The sequence below is a fragment of the Cyprinus carpio genome, chromosome B6 (genome assembly GCF_018340385.1).
Source record: "Cyprinus carpio isolate SPL01 chromosome B6, ASM1834038v1, whole genome shotgun sequence".
NCBI classification, from domain to species: Eukaryota; Metazoa; Chordata; class Actinopteri; order Cypriniformes; family Cyprinidae; genus Cyprinus; species Cyprinus carpio.
In genome coordinates this window covers 12,502,922-12,521,714 of record NC_056602.1, presented here as the reverse complement: position 1 = coordinate 12,521,714, position 18,793 = coordinate 12,502,922, and the positions used below count along the sequence as shown (strand labels likewise).

At 39.7% G+C, this 18,793-nt stretch overlaps 2 protein-coding genes across 2 annotated transcripts in view; one reads left to right on the top strand and one right to left on the bottom strand.

Annotated features, from left to right (window-relative positions):
* The window catches only part of spega (striated muscle enriched protein kinase a), a 57,826-nt gene extending 49,345 nt beyond the window's left edge, over positions 1-8,481 (bottom strand). The window contains 2 exon segments of the mRNA XM_042725739.1: positions 7,392-7,884; positions 8,222-8,481. Of these exon segments, the coding sequence (XP_042581673.1) occupies positions 7,392-7,749 (358 nt within the window). The 5' untranslated portion in view covers positions 7,750-7,884; positions 8,222-8,481.
* A 7,887-nt stretch (positions 8,482-16,368) lies between these two features.
* On the top strand, positions 16,369-18,503 carry inha (inhibin subunit alpha). Its single transcript, XM_019110786.2, has 2 exons — positions 16,369-16,933; positions 17,707-18,503. Exons 1-2 carry the CDS (start codon positions 16,624-16,626, stop codon positions 18,438-18,440), a joined length of 1,044 nt encoding a protein of 347 aa, XP_018966331.1. The 5' UTR covers positions 16,369-16,623; the 3' UTR covers positions 18,441-18,503.
* The last annotated feature ends 290 nt before the right edge of the window (positions 18,504-18,793 follow it).

Below are 18,793 nucleotides of genomic sequence, written 5' to 3'. Positions count from 1 at the left end.
CACTTTTCATGTTTCCTTGCTCAAGGCCACTGGTGGTCCGAGAGGAGAGAGGGACCAGGAGGAGGCCGTGACTGAGAGCACCCCTCCCATCATCGTGGACGGCGAGGAGGCTTACCAGGTTTGGGAAATCCTGGATTCTCAATGTTGGGGCAGGTTACTTCAGTATCTTATCTACTGGGAGGGCTATGGCCCTGAGAAAAGGTCTTGGGTTAATGCTCAGGATATTCTGGATTCCTCGCTTACTGCGGAATTCCATAGAGCTAATCCAAACAAACCAGCCCCTCGTCCTCGTGGAAGGCTTTGGCGTCGTGTTCTCCCTCGCTTCAGGAGCCGCTCGCAGGGAGGGGGCTCTGTCACAAATCAGGCTTCTGTGGCTCTCTCCGATCATCACCGGAAGGCACCCTCTCCTGAGTACTAACTTTCCTCAAACACCATTTCCCATCTACCCCGTGCCTGGGACTGATTGCTGGCACAGGTGTTTGCTATCATACTCCCTATTTATACAGCTTCCGGACTCTTAGCATTTGCAAAGTCTTGTTCTGCCCTGCTGATTATCTCTTGTGTATTATCCTGGACTGTTCTACCATTTCTGATTCTCTGCCGCCTGCCCTTTTGATTAGTTTGTTGGATTGTTTACTCTGTGCCCTGTCTGTTGCCAACCCCGACCCATGCTCTGCCTTTGTTTACTCTTCTGGATTATCTCTGTTGTCCCTGATGCTCTGCCTGTAAATCTTATTTTATTAAAGCTGCAAATAGATCCGCATGCCTCTGACCCTTCATTAAAATAGGGCACTTTACATTAAGTGGCTTTAACTACTATGTACTTACATTTAAATTAATCATTTGATACAATGAATTTATTGTGTACTTACATGTTTTTGCATTGTGCTTATATTAAAAAAAATACCTGCATGTAATTACTAATTTCTGTAATTACATTTATAATTATACTGTTGACCCATCCCTTAGGCTGATGATATAGATGATTTAAGGGTGGGTTAAGGTATAAAGCTGATGATACATGTGGCAAATGTTGCTACTTTTTTAGCAATGTTGCTGGACAACTTTTGGCACTGTTGCAATCAACAGGCAAATAGGTGAGACACAGGGCCCATGACTGATCTAAAGTATTCCGATAAAATTTTTTACACTCAATGGGAAAGTTGCCAAGCAACATTGCTAAAAAAAATACAAATAAAAAAGCTGCCCGCTCAAATTGCTCAAAAATTTGCCTCATGTTCATGTATCATCAGCTTTATACCTTACCCCACCCTTAAACCTACACATACCACCAAATCTGTCCCTAAACTTACTCGTATCCCACCTCAATAGCAGCAGAGGTGTTTTGCAATACAATATGAACAATAAGTAATTGGTACTTATTTTCTGAAGTACATAATAGTTAATGCAACCTAATATAAAGTTGGACCAGATATAGTTCTGAAAACAGTTTTAAATCTAAACAAATAGCAGACCACAACTATAACAATAATGGCACACAAAAAAAAGATATTTTTCAAATCACTTTCAGACAATTTTATCTTCTGATGAATGATAAAAACATTGAAATCAAAATCAATCCTGTGTTATAGAGCTTGAGTATTTACAGTGACAGAGATCACATAACTGCAGCACATTCTTATGATACAATAATAAAGTTTTCCTTATAATTATCATTCTTGGTGCAAACAAGCCTTAAAGGGGTCATCGGATGCTACATGTACTTTTACAAATTGTTTGAACTGAAATGTGTTTGGCAGTGTGTGTACACAGCAACCGTTTCTCAAATCGAGCCGATCTCAGATGCCTGCCTTTGTGACGTCATACAGACTGGCCCCTCCAATGATAATTTGATTGACAGTAGCATTTCAGCACAGACTGGACTGGCGTCTTACCTTAGACCCGCTCTGAGTGAGCAGTCATCTGTCCGCTATTGCTTCACTACCGGAGCAGATGTAGACAGGAGTGTCTCCTAAGCGGTTGAGGTGTTTTGTTGTTGGATGTAATCATGAACATAGCAGTTGTAATTTATTCAACACATCTGAGCCGCTGAAGATCCAGTGGATTACATTTGAAGAGTTGGTTCCAAAACGCAATAAATCCGTTTTTGATCAATTTGAGTAAATATGTGGAGTTTTTACCAAGAAAGTGGCAAGATGAAAACCACATTTTCAGTTTCAAACTTTCACATAGCGTCTTTAGGTTATAATAACATTAAAAATTCTAATCCAGATTTTGATTTTCAAAGATTTATTATAAAATTGTATTATACCCCCCCCCAAATGCAATGAATCCATGATACGTTTTTTTTTGTTTGTTTGTTTGGTTGGTTTTGTTTGGTTTTGTTTTGTTTGTTTGTTTATTTGTTTATCCATTGAATCAGTATAAAAGTTATTTTTCATATTGAAACTGTTGAAAATACACAACATAGTAAGTTGATCCACATATGGCTCTGAACTTGGTCAATACCAATCTTATATACAGGCACTGGACTAAAAATACATTCAATCAGTCATCGCTCCAAAAAAGAATTCAACGGGTCATCTTGTTAATGCTATAAATTAATTACAACAATAAAAGAAAATTTCATCATGAACATACATGAACAACAATATCACATTAAACCACAGAAATTCCTAAATGATATTTCCCTTACATTCAACTATTTACCAAAAGTGCATTCATCTTTGCCATGTTAGATTCATTTAATTGACTAGTGCTATAATAAATATAATAAATATTAATGGCATTATTAAAAACACTTACACTGACAAGCTACGCAAAATCGCATTCATAATCGAATGCAACTCATAATGAATGTGATATTGCATAACTTGTCAGTGATGTACAGCTCTGTGTATTAAATGCCGCTCCATCTGAAAGCATGCAATGGAGATTTATTACAGAATCGGCTTTACTGACGAGATGCGCATGACAATCATATGCGATTTATCATGCAGCCCTTGTTTGTTGATCACAAAGTACAAAGTTGTTCCTAATAATGTGCTAATTAGCAAGTTTCACAATGAATGCGGCTAAAGTAAACAGTCCCTCAGAGACTGGCTCGGAAGAGAGGGGCGGGGTCAGCAGAGCTCATTAACATTTAAAGGAAAATGCTACGAAATGGCTTGCTCTGCATTTTGACAGGGTAAAAAAGTTTTTTTTACACTACTATTGAGAAATTTTAACCAAACTATGTTACAGACTTTTTATTAAGACCCTAAAGAATCATATCCACTTGTGGAAAATGGGCATCCAATGACCCCTTTAACAGTAGTAATTCACTGGATGGCCAGTTTTCACATGTATTTTTTTTATTTTTTCATTTTCAAAATACAAAGTACTATATTTGTGTATATTTATTTATTTATTTATTTATTTATTTATTTATTTATTTATTTCAGGCAGTATTTTGTATTTAAATATCTTTCCATGCAGTATTTAGTATTTTTATTTTAAATACATTTTCATGTTTTTATGGCTATCTCTGATCACACTCACCTTGCATGACGTGTGACCAAAACTCAAAACTTTGGTGTTATATGTGAAGGGCCTCTACATAACTGGTGCCCAATAGAAATGTTATTGTTTCATATTAAATCTAAAAGGGGATTAGACTTTTTTTTTTTTTATCATAACTGTATCTATCACAAACTGTCAAATCCCGCTTTGTTGGGCTGTGACAAACTAAAAACAGGATGAGCCCTTTGATAAGTCTCATCCTAACTTCCGGTTTAATCTAAATATGTCTGCACATTGAAGAAAACTGACCTTGTCACATCAACTCATGTAAACTTTAATATTTAGTTCTGGTTCTGTGGATTTACCCTGGAACTTATATAATCCTGGAACTGACAGAGGCAGATGCAAGGATGAATTTATTAAATTAAATGTCACAAGCAGAATTTGGGATTGAGTAGGGAGGCAGACTATGACTTACACATTGGTCTTGTGTGCCCCACTGACCCCTCAAACCACACAACCAAAAAAAAGAAAGAATAAAAAAAGAGAAAAAGAAGTCAAATATGCCAGAACCATGCTTTTTTCCCATTAATGTTGTGTTATAGAATCAGTTTGCGAGCTTGATCAACATACTTTGATTTTACAAACCTAATCAGAGCAGACCCCTGATATATAGCACTCATCTCGATTGGTACTGCCACAGGTAAAGAACTGAATTCAGAATCTTGTACAAACCTAACTCACCTTGTTCTTTCTCCTTCCTAGGACCAACAGTTCCCCTCCTCACATTACTCTGAGCATTCCTCTGATCAGACAACTTTTGATTCATCATGGCTTCCAGTATGATGCTCTCATTATCCCCAGACCAAAAAAATGAAGCTTATATTTTTCCCATAAAAGTGGGTAAATTTTGCCCTTTTGTCTGGGTGTGTTACTCTTACTAAACTCAGAACTCAATGATGTTGTTGGAAGAGTCCAGTGGTCTATTTTGAGTGGTATAATAAACCCTGAGAGGACCCCTCTCACACTCTGCCTTTCACTAATACCATCAGATTACCATGAAGGCATATTCAGTTTTTGGCACAGCTCTAAAGCATAGCTCTTCGCTCTATCTGTAAAATTCAAAACAAAATTATGGGGGGGGGGGGAAATCTCATATTCATACTTTAATCCTATTTCTCCAGCTTCAGGTGGGCTTCTCCAGCTACTTCAAGATATTCTTTGATCCCCTTTATTAGTTGTCATATAAAGTCATTATTTATTTTATTAGTCAAGCCAGGAACTTATCTACTGTGATTTTCATTTAGCTACATTTCATTTATTAAATAGAAAATATGTCTGAGTGGATCAATAATACTTTGTAATTCCTTAACTCTTGTTCAGATTTGTTATCATTGTGGGTCTAAATAAAAACACAGGCATCAGTCCAACACAGCCACATCTATAATTGAGAATGATGTGTGGCAGAGTAACAGTAAATCTGTAATTGGAGCTCTGGCACATTCCAGGCTGTAAATACCCAGAGATAGACGGAGAGAGAGAGAGACTGTGAGTGGAAGAGAACAGGATGAGATACACAGTGCCTAAAAGAGAAAGAGCGAGAGGTGCTGAGTGTTCTGACAGCTGATGACCCTGCATAGTCATAGCCATTGACTGTGTTGTAGTTGGGGTGGCTCTTCACAGAACTAGAACTAGAACAGAAACATTAGCATTAAAATTTGCATTTAAAAATAAATTAAAAATCCATAATCAAAAGAAAATAACTTTATATAAAACATAAAATAAAAATTATATAAATATATATATAACATAAACAAACAATTATAATGGCAAAGGTATATATATATAAGTGCATTTTTTATAAATTAATGTTATAATGTATATAATAACATAATTATCCCTTGCTTGTTCATGTGGTTCACAGTGCATTTTTTATAAATATTATTAACAAATGCAACTTCTGATTTTAACCCTCTGGAGTCTAAGGGTATTTTTGGGGCCTGGAGAGGTTTTGTCATGCCCTGACATTTGTGCTTTTTTCAGTTTCTAATAAAGTCTAATCTCACTGTAATCAGCACAAACTAGGCTATGTCCAGCATGTATGTACATGATTGTGTTTTTGAGAAAAAAAAATGTATGCGTGGTGTAGTGAAAAACTAAAAAATGTTAAATCACTTGAAAAAGGCAATAAAAAACACATATAGAAAATTGGTTCCCAGGAATTTTGAGTACTGGAGCTTGTTAGAATTTTAAATGATGTGGAAATCATTTTGTTTATCACTTACCAGATATTGATTTTTTCTAAGACACTAAAAAGTCAAAGTAGAATATATGAATTTGCATAATAGCTGCATAATGAGCCATTCAGTCAGCTGTGTCACTGAGAGGGATGAGTTACAAGAAAGAATGTGAGGACAGTAGTTTATTTAGAATATATTTAATTATCCCACAACATAATTTAATATTCACTTGTGAGTGCAGTTAAAAACAGTTTATTAGGAAAAATCAAAGCTGACTTTCAAACTGAATTTTTTGCATCATTACTCCAGTCACACAATCCTTCAGAAATCCTTTAACAATCTATTTTCTACAAAAAAAAAAAAAAATTATTGTTATTATATATATTATATTATATTATTTATTATATTAATGTTGATGAGAATATGTTTTTTTAGTTTTTTTATACATAAAGAACATATGTTACATTTGTTACAGTTACATTTATTGTTACATTTATATTATTTACATCCTTTTGAATTGGTATAGTAGTGTATATTGTTATGAAAACTTCATAATATTTCACTTGATTATACATTTAGCAGGGAATTTAGTTTAAAAAGTCTTTGGAAAAAGTCTAACTAGTATGTTTACACGTTATGTGAAAACTGTACAATATAAATTAAAAAAGAGACTGATTTTTATGAACTCTGCTGATAATGCTTCAGTAAATGTTGCCAAATGATAATTCTAAGAATGATAATACGGAAGCATTGTTATTCAAAAAGCCGCGCGCTTCATATTAATCAGCGCGATCGGCGTACATTAGTTTAACCGTGAATGGAAACAGGCTTTCTATAGATTGTTCTTCGTTTAATCAGTGTACATTGTTTAACCAATGGAAACATATTGTTATAGCTTATTGTTATAGTGTTAGAATAATTATGTTTACACTCTTTATTGTTATAGTGTTAGAATAATTATGTTTACACTCTTAGACAAAAATGTTCAAAACTGTACCTTTAGGGATAATACAACTTGTCACTGGGACAGGACCCTTAAAGGGATAATTCACCCAAAGATGAAAAATCTGTCATTAATTACTCACCTTCATGCCATTCCAAACCCGTAAGACATTTGTTCATCTTTGAAACACAAATTAAGATATTTTGATGAAATCTGAGAGCTTTCTGTAAGAACAAAGTTAATTTGTGTTCTGAAGATGAATGAAGGTCTTAGGGGTTTGGAACAACATGAGGGTGAGTAATCAATTATAGAATTTTCATTTTTGGGTGAACTATCCCTTTAGAAGGTCATCTTTGTACCTTATTTACAGGTTTATATCAGTACCTTAATGGTACATGTTGCTACTTTAAGGTACCAATATGGTCAATTTAGATAAAGGAGATAAGGTACAATGTTTACCCTTTAAGGGTACAGCCCCACTGATAAGCTGTTGTACTCCTAAAGGTACTTTTTTTCTGATAGTGTAGATTCAGAACCACTGAAAGAAATAAATCCATTATATGCTGTACATCATAGCAAGAGAGTCAAGAAGGGGCAACCCCTCCCCTATCACATTAAGATAAATTTATCTTTAATTAACATTCAGACCACATAGTCAAGCTGGCTTCAAGCAGACTTGGGAAATCGTTTTTCTTCTGCAAGGTTTTGCATTTACTCTCAGGCATGTACTATACAGTGCATCTTACCTTCTCCAAGGTCCAGCACAGCAAGGACAGCACTGGTTCTAGCTTCACCCAGGTGATTAACAGCCACACAGGTGTAGAGGCCTCCATCAGCTTGCTTACAATCTCGTATCCACAATCCGTCATAATCCTCATGATCATTTATCAAAGGGTCGTCATTATGGTACCAGTGCAGTGTGGGTCTCGGGTTGCCTCCCACAGACACCCTCAGACGGACATCACATCCTGCCGCAACAGCGGCCCTCTTCAGCTTTCGGAGGAACACAGGTGGAGCTTCGACAGGGGACTGCTCCATCAACGTTTCTTGGGTCGGGGAAATCATGGAACTTGAGTTTCTCTTCACCAGCTCAGCTTTTTTCATTGTGATTATTATATTGAGCAGCACTGTTAAACTTAATCTTTTGCACTGAGACAAATCCTTTGGTGGCCACTGACTTGTCGAGATATTATATTCCCCAGTTTGTTGTAGGCTGTCATGATAAAACTTGTCTGTAATCTGCAAAAATAATTCAAAGTAATGGTATTTTGAAATTTAGCAATTATTAAAAAGATTTAATTACAGACTGTTTGATCAGAAAATTATATAAACAAATACAAAATGATAATGTGCACGTAACATTAAAATACATCTAGATTTAATTAAAATGTAATATAATAATAATAATTTGTGGTACATATTGAAAAAATATTGTTTTACATTTAAATTTCATGTACACTAGAATATTGAATTGTAAATTACAAGGCAAATTAAGCCCTACGTCATACCTCCTTGTACCATCATCCAATTAACAGTAAAACAAATTAAAATAAAATAAGAAAGAGAAATGTTTTACCCCAACACAGTGCCCCTGAATATCTTCATTAACTGCAGCTTAATCTTTTTGCCTTCACGGGATCATGTAGTATTAGTCCAGTACCAGGGTCTGTTTATGCAAGAGAGGGTAATAAAGTGTTCCTTTCCTCTTTTGGATTATGACCCTCTCTCCCAGCAATCTACCAGCACGTCACACGGCCCCTTGCTGACTAGATGGTAGGGTAGCTCAAGTCATTTAAAGATCTAACACGTTCCATTCTCTCTTCTACTCCCCTTTATCTTTCCTTCCATGCCCTTTATACTACACTGACTCCCTGTAGAGGTGACAGGCGACTACCAACAGCTTTCAAGTGACAGCTGGAGCAATGGTATAGGTGGAAAATTTTTAGGACGTCCCAAAGCCTCTTGTAATGCTTTAACTATGAGATTTGAGTGTTTAATACAGTTATAAGGTTTGTCAAACACAAATGTTACTCCATAAATGTATTTGTTTTGAGAAAGACCCATTTTCTTTCTTAAAAAAATAAATAAAAAATTCATGTCTCATTTCAGACTCTTTGAATCCATCATTAATAAAACATCTACTGTAAGATATTTCAGTTTTATTTATTGCTTCCTACATTTAACTTGATCAGAATACATGATTCATTTTCAGTGGCAATCATTTGATAAAAAATACTTTTGCATGCATGATGGGGTAGTTACAGCATCTACCAGCAGGGACTAACTGATGACACTAATGTGAGATTTAGTTTATCTACTTATGCTTCTGATGCTTTTGGGAAACGCAGTTCTATTTGAACAAGCACTGTGAGCTATGTGTCAGCAGCAAACGCAACCAAATTGCACCAAATTTCTTGATAAATAAAATTAATGGTTAAAAATGCACTTTAGAATCGACATTTTTATGTGAGGATCCCGGAGGATTCATGAGGGCATACATCTGAACACCGCAGGTATGACAGACATTTATATACTGACTGTGACTCTTTCTATGAACATAGTAGACCTTCATACAGAAACACAAGTGGCAAGAGGGACTACTATGAAGCATGCAGACATTAGGGCTATCGTGATCAAAGTCCTAGGACGTTACAGGATCGAGGACAATACATCACAGCTCAAGACTCTCTGGACTGTTCTTCTCGTTCTGACAGTGGTCGGGGCAACATGTCATCGGACAGCTACTCACCAAAGCGACAGAGTCATCGGTCCCCAAGTCCTGGACATGTGCATTTCCAGTCACCTTCACATGTTCCTCAGAGCCAGGGAAACTACCGGTAGTTGACAATGAGGGCCAGTTGCCAACTGCTGCTGATACCAGGTCCATTGGTAACATGGTTTAACATTATAAGACTTTAGACACTGCTCTGGTCATGACACAAAATGTATCACTTGTAATTGAGGACACAGTAGTTCATGCGTTTGTTGATACTGGTGTTGATGTTTCTCTTATAAGTGAAGATTTCAGAAAGTCTACTCCGCTTTACGTCAAAGACCTTTGGTGAAACAGTTCATACCTCTGACATTTAATTCTGGTGACACTTAAGATTCAGTGTGTACTTTCTCAGATAATGTTACTCTGGGAAAACGTACAGTGTCACATTCATTTCAAGTGATCAGAAATTGCTCAAAAGCAGTTGTTCTTGTATAATTCTCCAGGTAAAACTCAAACTTATCAGGTGGTCATTCCTGACATTCTCATTCAAGATGCTTTACATTACTTGCATGGTGACGCCTGTGCTGGACACTACAGCACTGAATGCACACTCAAACTAGCTCAGAATTTGTTTTGTTTTTTGGCCAGGAATGAGAACGCACATTAAACAGTATTGTGAGTCATGTGAAGCTTGTGAGTGTCCTAAAAAGCCTGTTCCTCAGTGTAGGGCACCTCTCCAGTCAATTAGTGCTGTGAGACCTTTTCAGTTTGTATGTACAGATATCATTAAATTGCCAGTCAAGTCCAGAGGAAATAGGTATGTGTTAGTAGTGCAAGATCATTTTAGCCTGCTTGTCACTGAGGGTGCCCCCTGCATCCACCCTTGCTCCCGTGCCGCATCCGCAGCAACCTCCAGCAGGTGGCCCTGTGGAGCTGGGCGTGGGCATGCTGCCCCACCCGTCCTGGCCTCCGTCAAACCTGACGGTCAGCGGAAGAGCAAGAGGCCCTGGGACAGGCGACCCAGAGAGGGAGGAAACTGCTCTTTGGGGGATGGTGAAGGCACCTCTCCTTCCCCCGGAGGAGGGCTGGGTGGAGAATCTGGAAATCTCGATGAGCGGTTGTCTCTGGGTCCCAAGAGGGCACGGAGAGTTGCGGATGGCCCAACACCGGACCTGACTCATCCTCCTCCTTCACCAGCTGGCAGCAGCAGGTGGTTCGAGAGCGTCAACAAAGGCCTTACTCACACACCCTTTGCCAACCTGTGGAACCAGGTAAGCTTTGCACTGCACACTCAGACCCCTCTCCGTTCCGGTCACAAGCCGCCTGAGTTGGGTCCCTGCGTTCCACCTCGCTGCCACACTGCGGGTACGCCAGTGGTTTCGTTGGTCCCGCTTGCTAAGTTTCTGGGTGCCTGGCTAGCGCTACCCAGCCTGTCTCGCTGGCTTCTGCAGACCATCAGCCTCCGCTATTTCATTTCACCCGGCGTCCCACCAAGTTCAGCAGCATCTGCTTCACTACAGTGAAGGTAGCCGATGCTCCTGTCTTGCGTGTGGAGATTGCATTCCTACTGGTGAAGGATGTGATAGAGCCGGTCCCTCCAGCCGATATGAGGATGGGGTTTTGAAGACCTTACTTCATTGTACCCAGGAAAGGTGATGGGTTATGGCTAATCTTGGACCTGCCAGTCTTGAACTGGGCCCTTCATCGGTTACCGTTAAAGATGTTGAAGCAGAAACGCATCTTCAGGTGACTCCATCCTCAAGATGCAGCGATTGACCTGAAGGATGGGTACTTTCATGTGCCAATCCTTCTGCGCCACAGACCTTTTCTGTGGTTTGCATTCAAAGAACGGGCATATCAGTACAAGGTCCTGCCCTTCGGGCTGTCCCTGTTCCCCCGTCTCTTCACGAAAGTCGCGGAGGCAGCTCTTGTTCCCCTTAGAGAGCCGGGTGTTCGCATCCTCGATGATTGGCTTATATTAGAACAGTCTCGGGATCAGTTGTGTGAGCACAGGGACCTGGTACGTCAGCTGGAGCGGCACTTACACTGCTAGGGCTATTGCATATGAGACCGCTTCAGCACTGGCTTCATGGCCGAGTCCCGTGGTGGGCGTGGAAGCGCAGCACTCCACTGGCCTGTCACCAAACCTTCACCCCATGGTCAGATCTTACGTTTCTCCAGGCAGGAGTGCCCCTGGAACAGGTCTCCAGGCATGCTGTGGTTTACACGGATGCCTCCACCACCGGCTGGGGGGCCACGTACAACAGGCATGCAGTGTTGGGTGTATGGACGACCACCAGATCTCAAATCAAATACCAATAGCCTATAGCTGTTAGCATTGCCCCTAACCATCTCAAAGGGCAAATACCACCAATGAGACAATCACGTGCTGGTCCGAATGGACAACACAGCGACTGATGCGTGCATCAACAGACAAGGTGGTCTGCGCTCCCGTCGCATGTCGCAACTCGCCTGCCACCTCCTTCTTTGGAGTCGGAAAGTTCTGAGGTCACTTCATGCCATTCACATTCTAGGCCTGCTCAACCGTGCGGCTGATGAGCTGTCTCGAGCTACGCTCCCGGGAGAGTGGCAACTCCATCCCCGTACAGTCTAGCTGATTTGGAGACATTTCGGAGCCGCTCAGGTAGACCTGTTTGCCTCACCAGAGACCTCTCACTGCCAGTTGTTCTACTCCCTGACCAAGGGAACACTCGGCATGGACGGCAAGTATGCGTTTCCCCCAGTGAGCCTTCTTGGACAGACGCTGTGCAAGGTCAGGGAGGACGAGGAGCAGGTCTTGCTCGTGGTGCCATAATGGCCCACTTGGACCTGGTTCCTCCAACTAGTGCTCCTCGTGACAGCCCCAAGAGGTAGTGGACACCATCACTTCAACGAGAGCACCATCTACGAGACACGCTTACGCCTTGAAGTGGAACCTGTTCGTTGAGTGATGTTCTTCTTGTCGAGAAGGCCCCTGGAGATGCCCCATCAGGGTTTGTGCTTTCCTTTTGGCAGCATGGGCTGGAGCGAAGGCTGTCTCCCTCCACCCTCAAAGTCCAGGTTGCTGCGATTACTGCGTACCATGACCCTGTAGAAGAGAAGTCGGTGGGTAAGCATGACCTGGTCAACAGGTTCTTTAGAGGGGACAGGAGGTTAAATCATTCTCGGCCCCCCTCCATACCCTCTTGGGACCTGTCTCTAGTGCTTAAAACACTACAGCAAGGCCCATTTGAGCCCTTGCACTCAGTCAAGCTAAAGTTTCTTTCATTGAAAACTCTGCTCCTGCTTGCATTGGCCTCCATCAAGAGGGTAGGGGACCTGCACACATTTCGGTCGATGATTCGTGCCTAGAGTTTGGGCCGGCTGTCTCCCAAGTAATCCTGAGGACCCGGCCTGGCTATGTTCCCAAGGTTCCTACTACTCACTTCAGGGATCAGGTGGTGAACCTGCAAGGGCTTCCCCTGGAGGAGGCAGACCCAGCCCTAGCTTTGCTCTGTCCTGTCCGAGCCCTGGGATGCTACGTAGACTGGACAGAAAGCTTTAGGACCTCAGAGCAGCTTTTTGTCTGTTACAGAGGCCAGTAGAAGGGGAATGCCATCTCTAAGCAGAGGATGGCCCACTGGATTGTGGATGCCAATACCCTGGCTTATCAGACAGCTGCAGGCTGTGCAACCCCCAACACATGAGCTCACTCAACTAGGAGTGTTGCATCATCCTGGGCTCTGGGTCGTGGTGCCTTGCTGACAGATATTTGTAGAGCTGCAGGCTGGGCGACCCCCAACACATTCACTACATTCTTTAGCCTTCGTGTGGAGCCGGTATCCTCCTGTGTTCTCACCTCAAACGAGTAGTGGCACTGAGAGGCCCCGGTTAGTGTCAGCTTGCTTAAACTACTCCTGAGTGTCCGTAATGTAGACCCTGTCGAGCTCCTTCATCCCCTCTCTAGCCAAACGTAGAGTAACGTCCGGCGCCAGGCCTTCACTCGATGAATCCTTGAGAACCGGTAGAAGGCTAGGTTCCATATGTGAGACCTAAGTTGGTCCCATATGTGTGTAGTCCACAGTATAGCCCCGGCAGACTTCTTCTAATTTTCCATATGCACCTGAATGGATGTTCATATGTATATTTGCTTCTGAGACCTCCTTCAGGAAGGATGCAGCTTCTGGATCGTCCCTGTTCCCTGTAGTGATTCGACAATGGTGAATGGAACTTCTTTTTGCTAGCCCCGGCCTACACCAAAAAGGGGTGCAGGTGGCTCACACAGGGCACCAGAAGGGGCAGCATCCATGGCACTTTGGTAGGAATCCCAATTCTTTGATCATCCGACGTGACGTCGAGAGTGACCGACTGAAAGGGAACGTCTCTGTTACATATGTTACCCCTCGTTCCCTGAAGGAGGGAATGGAGACATCACATCCCATTGCCACGGCTTCTGTACCACCGCTGAGCGGCCGGGTCACCGGCTCGGCTCCTCAGCGAAAACCTGGTATGCATTGCACCTGCTGCCTTTTTATGCTCACGCTGTGATCAGCTGCAGCTGGATTCAATAACTGCATGCCAATGTGCATTGGCTCATTTAGTTTACACTCAAAGTAGATTGGTCTATCGAAGCACTATCCCAATTTGTCGTTCATCCGACATGATGTCTCCGTTCCCTCCTTCAGGGAACAAGGGTTACTATATGTAACCGAGAAGTTCTCTGTGTATCTGAAAAGAGTACATTACTTTTTCTAAGGTGGGGGGAAAAGGTAAGATTTATTTTTGTATGGTTATTTTGTCTTTATGTAAAGTGAGTTAATTTTGTTCTTGTTATTAGGATTTGATGTGCTGATGTATGCGTAGGTTTTGGATGCGCAGGTCAAGCATGCGCAGTGGGATGTGTGTGATAAGCTGCAATGCATGGTGTTCATAACCGCATGAGCGCTGATCAATAAAAGTCAGAAACGTTTCATATCTTTGTGTATTTCCTGCATTATTCTCATGGACCAATTTACAAGAGACTGGAGAATCCTTTGATGGTTTATAGCCCCTTTTACACGAACCAGCCATGAAAACCCTGACCCCTTGGTCTTAAAGAAATAGTAGGCCTACAGACAAGTATAAATGTGACTTCTACACTCTGTGGTACAAATATAACACTCCTCCCCACTGCTCTGAAACATACCAGATACTTTGTAACCAACCAACACTATTGTTTTTGTGTGTGTAGACACTGAATGAATGTTGACTGATTCATTGGTTAAAGATAGCAAGGGCTAGCACATGATATGATTACAAAACTGTGTAGTATAATAGTGCAATGGAACATGGGTCTTGTGTTGTGTTGAAAAAAAAAAATAATAATTATAATAATAAATGTATATATATATATATATATATATATATATATATATATATATATATATATATATATATGCAAATGTGCTTCTACTCCAGAAAATTATCAGTATGAGTTTTTCTTCTATTAAATTTCACATAAAGTTAGAATCATGCAAATAAAGGCTACTATATAACATCTCATGCATTATGCAGACTACAAAACTGATCTTTTCCTAAAAAAAAAAAAAAAAAAAATATATATATATATATATATATATATATATATATATATATATATATATATATATATATATATGCTAAGCCATTTACAAACTGCACTCCTTATAGGTTTACCCCACCTGCTGGAACAGTGCGGAAAGCTTAGACATCTTCTACATGTATCCTGTTACCATTATGATGCATAATCTGTTATTTTGACTATTTAAAAATAGAATAAATCCATATGTATTGCACCCATTAGTACAATGGTCTAAATCTAAACCAGACACATGTGACTAACAAAACTAAGGTGTCAAAGTATTTGCAAAAGTCTAAAAAAAAAAAAAAAAAAAAAAAAAAAAAAAAAAAAAAAAAAATGACTGTCAACATTTAAAATGGTGACTCATAAAATATTCCCTCAGAGAAACCATTATATATTTTCTATATTTGGTATCAATCACAAGATCTGATCTTCACCATTTATACACCTGGTGGTGTATGTGAAGTGGCAAGTGGCTGAACTGATCCTCTATATTTAAGAATAGCCCTGCCAAGACACTGGCAAAGCACAAAACAGAGACATTTGCACAACCAAGGTCAAACATTTGATAATGTATTATCTTGTTTGTTCTTTTCAAGCTCACATCTTATACTGTGGGAAAGCAGGTGTCATAGTAGTAAAGTAGTAAAGTAGTGTCCAAACTGTCAAAAAAATATTACAGAGGACAAAGAATAAGATCCAGCCAAAATACTGTAAAGAGTTTTGATGAGAGGCAACAATAAAATGATCAAGAATATATATAATCGTTACAGCCAATACAGACCCACTATGCAGCCACAAAATAATATAGTTAAAATCTAAAAACCTTGTTTTATTGATTGATTGGCAGGTAAGGAACCGTCATTCTGCTTTCCAGGGTGCAGAAGGAAAATTTAAGAGTTACACTATGAATGTGATGAAGAAATTTTTTTTCTGTGGCCCACAAAATAATGTTGATAAAATATTTATAATTATATATAATTAATTATTTATGATTATTATTATTATTTCACAGTAATAAGTAATACAAAACAAATTAAATAATGGATCATGGAACAACATGGCGGTGAGTAAATGATGACAGAATTTTCATTTTTTAGTCAACTATCCCTTTAAGACCAGGTGTCAACAGAGTCATATGAGGTTTTCAGACCTAATTTAGTTCAGGGGTCACCTTTGATTACATGTACAAGTCAAAGTGCAATAACATCACATTCACATAATAAATATTATGGGCTTCTGAATTTAAGATAAGTTAAACACTTCAAGCAGGCCGGAGGAATAAAAGCATGATCAGCTTTACTGTAGATCTACTTTCTGACCATTTTAAAAATTCTTCTGTTATACTGTGTCAATTCCCTTCAAGGACAAGGGAATGGGCAAAGAACCCGATTCGAAGGATTGTAATCTCAAAAGCTGTTTTGTCCTGTCCACACTGTGATAGCAGGAACCCAAACAATGGTTGCCATTTGTTGGAGTGTAACGAAAACAGTCACAGACTCTTTCTACCAGACAGATCTGCAAGAGAGAGTTTGATTCCAGCTCTCTCATGAAACAGCAAATCAAAAGTGTTTAGAGATTTCTTTAAGAACTTGCTGTATATGTCTTTGAGAACCTATATAAATCACTTTTTTGTTTTTGAGCCTGCAATTTTCAGTCTCTGATTTTAACCTTAGTTTTGAGGATGGTTACCCTGACCAGCTCTTTGCCTTCATTTGCTTGTGCCCTGATGTTGTGGGCTTTGTTGTCACCTTCACTGGTCCAGGCCTGCCAAGGAGACGAATTACCGCGTGACATGGTGCTTGGCTGGCTGAAAAGACGGATCCTTGACGGTTTGGGGATGGCTGAGCCTCCTCTGCCAGTGCTTCAGCTGCCAACACAGCAAGCGGTGAACAAAGTTGTGCATCATGCAGCTTCACGAATGACTAGGGAGACAAGAGTGGAAAGAAGACACCATCAGGAGTCCTCACAGGTCATTCTGTTCCCAAGCTCAGGTGAGCTTGTTTCATGTCTAGTAGCTATATGAAAAACAATAATGTCTAACATAATGATATTTGGTAAGATTGTCGGCTACTTGTATGATTATATATAGTAATACTATTTTTGAAGTGGAATTCATACATACAATAGCTTTAATTCACTTATATTATTTCTGACACAAATAAATAATTTAAAAACATTTGAAAGAAAATAGTAAATGTAAGTAAAATCAAAGTCGTGTGAAGCAACACAGAAAAGGGGGAAAAAAGCTACCCTGCTTATTAATATGGGTGGTGAAAACAACATTAAGGAACATGTAGGAAAAAAAATCTGTTAAAATGTTGGATAATTTGACATTTTTGTGACAGGGCAAGGTTAGATTGTAAAATATCATTTGATGTAACTTTCTAAAAACCTAATGATATATATATATATATTTTTATAATTGTCAACATGTGTATACTTAAGTTTTAAATTTGGGATGGAAATATGGTATTACTTTTGATAGTGATAGTGATGCCACATGGGATTTTTCATTGTTGAAAATTGTATAAAAGTTTTTCAAAACCATATGACGCCGACATGAATTGAAAAAGTACACTTCTAAGAATTTTCTATGTCTTAAACTAGATGTTTTAAAAGATTTGATTTATTTATTTATCATGGACACTTGTCATTGACCCACCTAAGGCTGAAATCACAATCATTAAAAAAAAACAAAGAGGCTATTTTGAAAAGTGAACATAGTTACAACTTCTGTACATTCTGACCTTTTATTAACTTTCAGAGTCTACATGCAAGGACATGCCTGATAACTCCTCTGAGGCTGCATCTGGTTACTTTACTTACTACTTTCAGCCCTCTCTGGACAGCCAGGACTCCATCATCACTTCTGCCCACTTCTGGTTCTATGCTGGAGAGGCCATTGCATCTAGCAACATTTCAGCGCCCCTTTTCATCCTCACCCCTTACCATGAGCTGCTCCAAGCATCTGTAAGTCCAGTCAAACGCTGCACTGATGGCTGGACCACCTATAAGTTAGACCTCCATCTCCACATTGCCATGGCTGTAGGCCCTTTCATGCTGCAGGTCCGTTGCCCATCCTGCAGTTGCTATGATTCAGAAGATAAAACACCCTTTTTGCACCTCCACACCCGTTCAAGTGGCCCCGACCGCTCACGCAGAGCGCCAAAAATTCCTTGGTCACCAGCTGCTATCGAAAAGCTCAGGAGACCTGCTTCTGATGACACAGATTGCAAAAGAGAACAGATTGAAATCTCCTTTGAGGACCTTGGCTGGGATAACTGGATTGTACATCCTAAAGCCTTCACCTTCTACTACTGCCATGGCAACTGCTCCAGCGCTGAGCGCACTACTACCCTTCTTGGCATCAACCAGTGCTGTGCTCCTGTTCCAGAGAGCATGAAATCTCTCCGTTTCACCACCACCTCAGATGGGGGATACTCATTCAAGTACGAGACCCTGCCTAACATCATACCAGAAGAGTGCAACTGCATCTAACACTCTACCATGGCTTAGTTTAAGATTATCTGTAAAGTACGCGTATGTTTTTTTTTTTTTTTTTTGAAACACAAATCAGCCATTTTAAATGAATGATCAAAGCAAATAATGTGTGCATTAAATCTGTGTGTAAGACATGTTCTCTGATTGTAAATTTAACTTTATCAACTGCTTAACATCAGTAACATTACAATTTTGTTAATCCACAAACACCAATTTTTCTGTAAAACCTTGCTCAGTAATGTTTATCAAACATATACAACATTAAATGATAACTTTTTGCAGTTTAATTGCTTTATGTAAGTACAGGCAATTTGTACTAAATTAAACAGCCATTGACAGATCATCAGAAA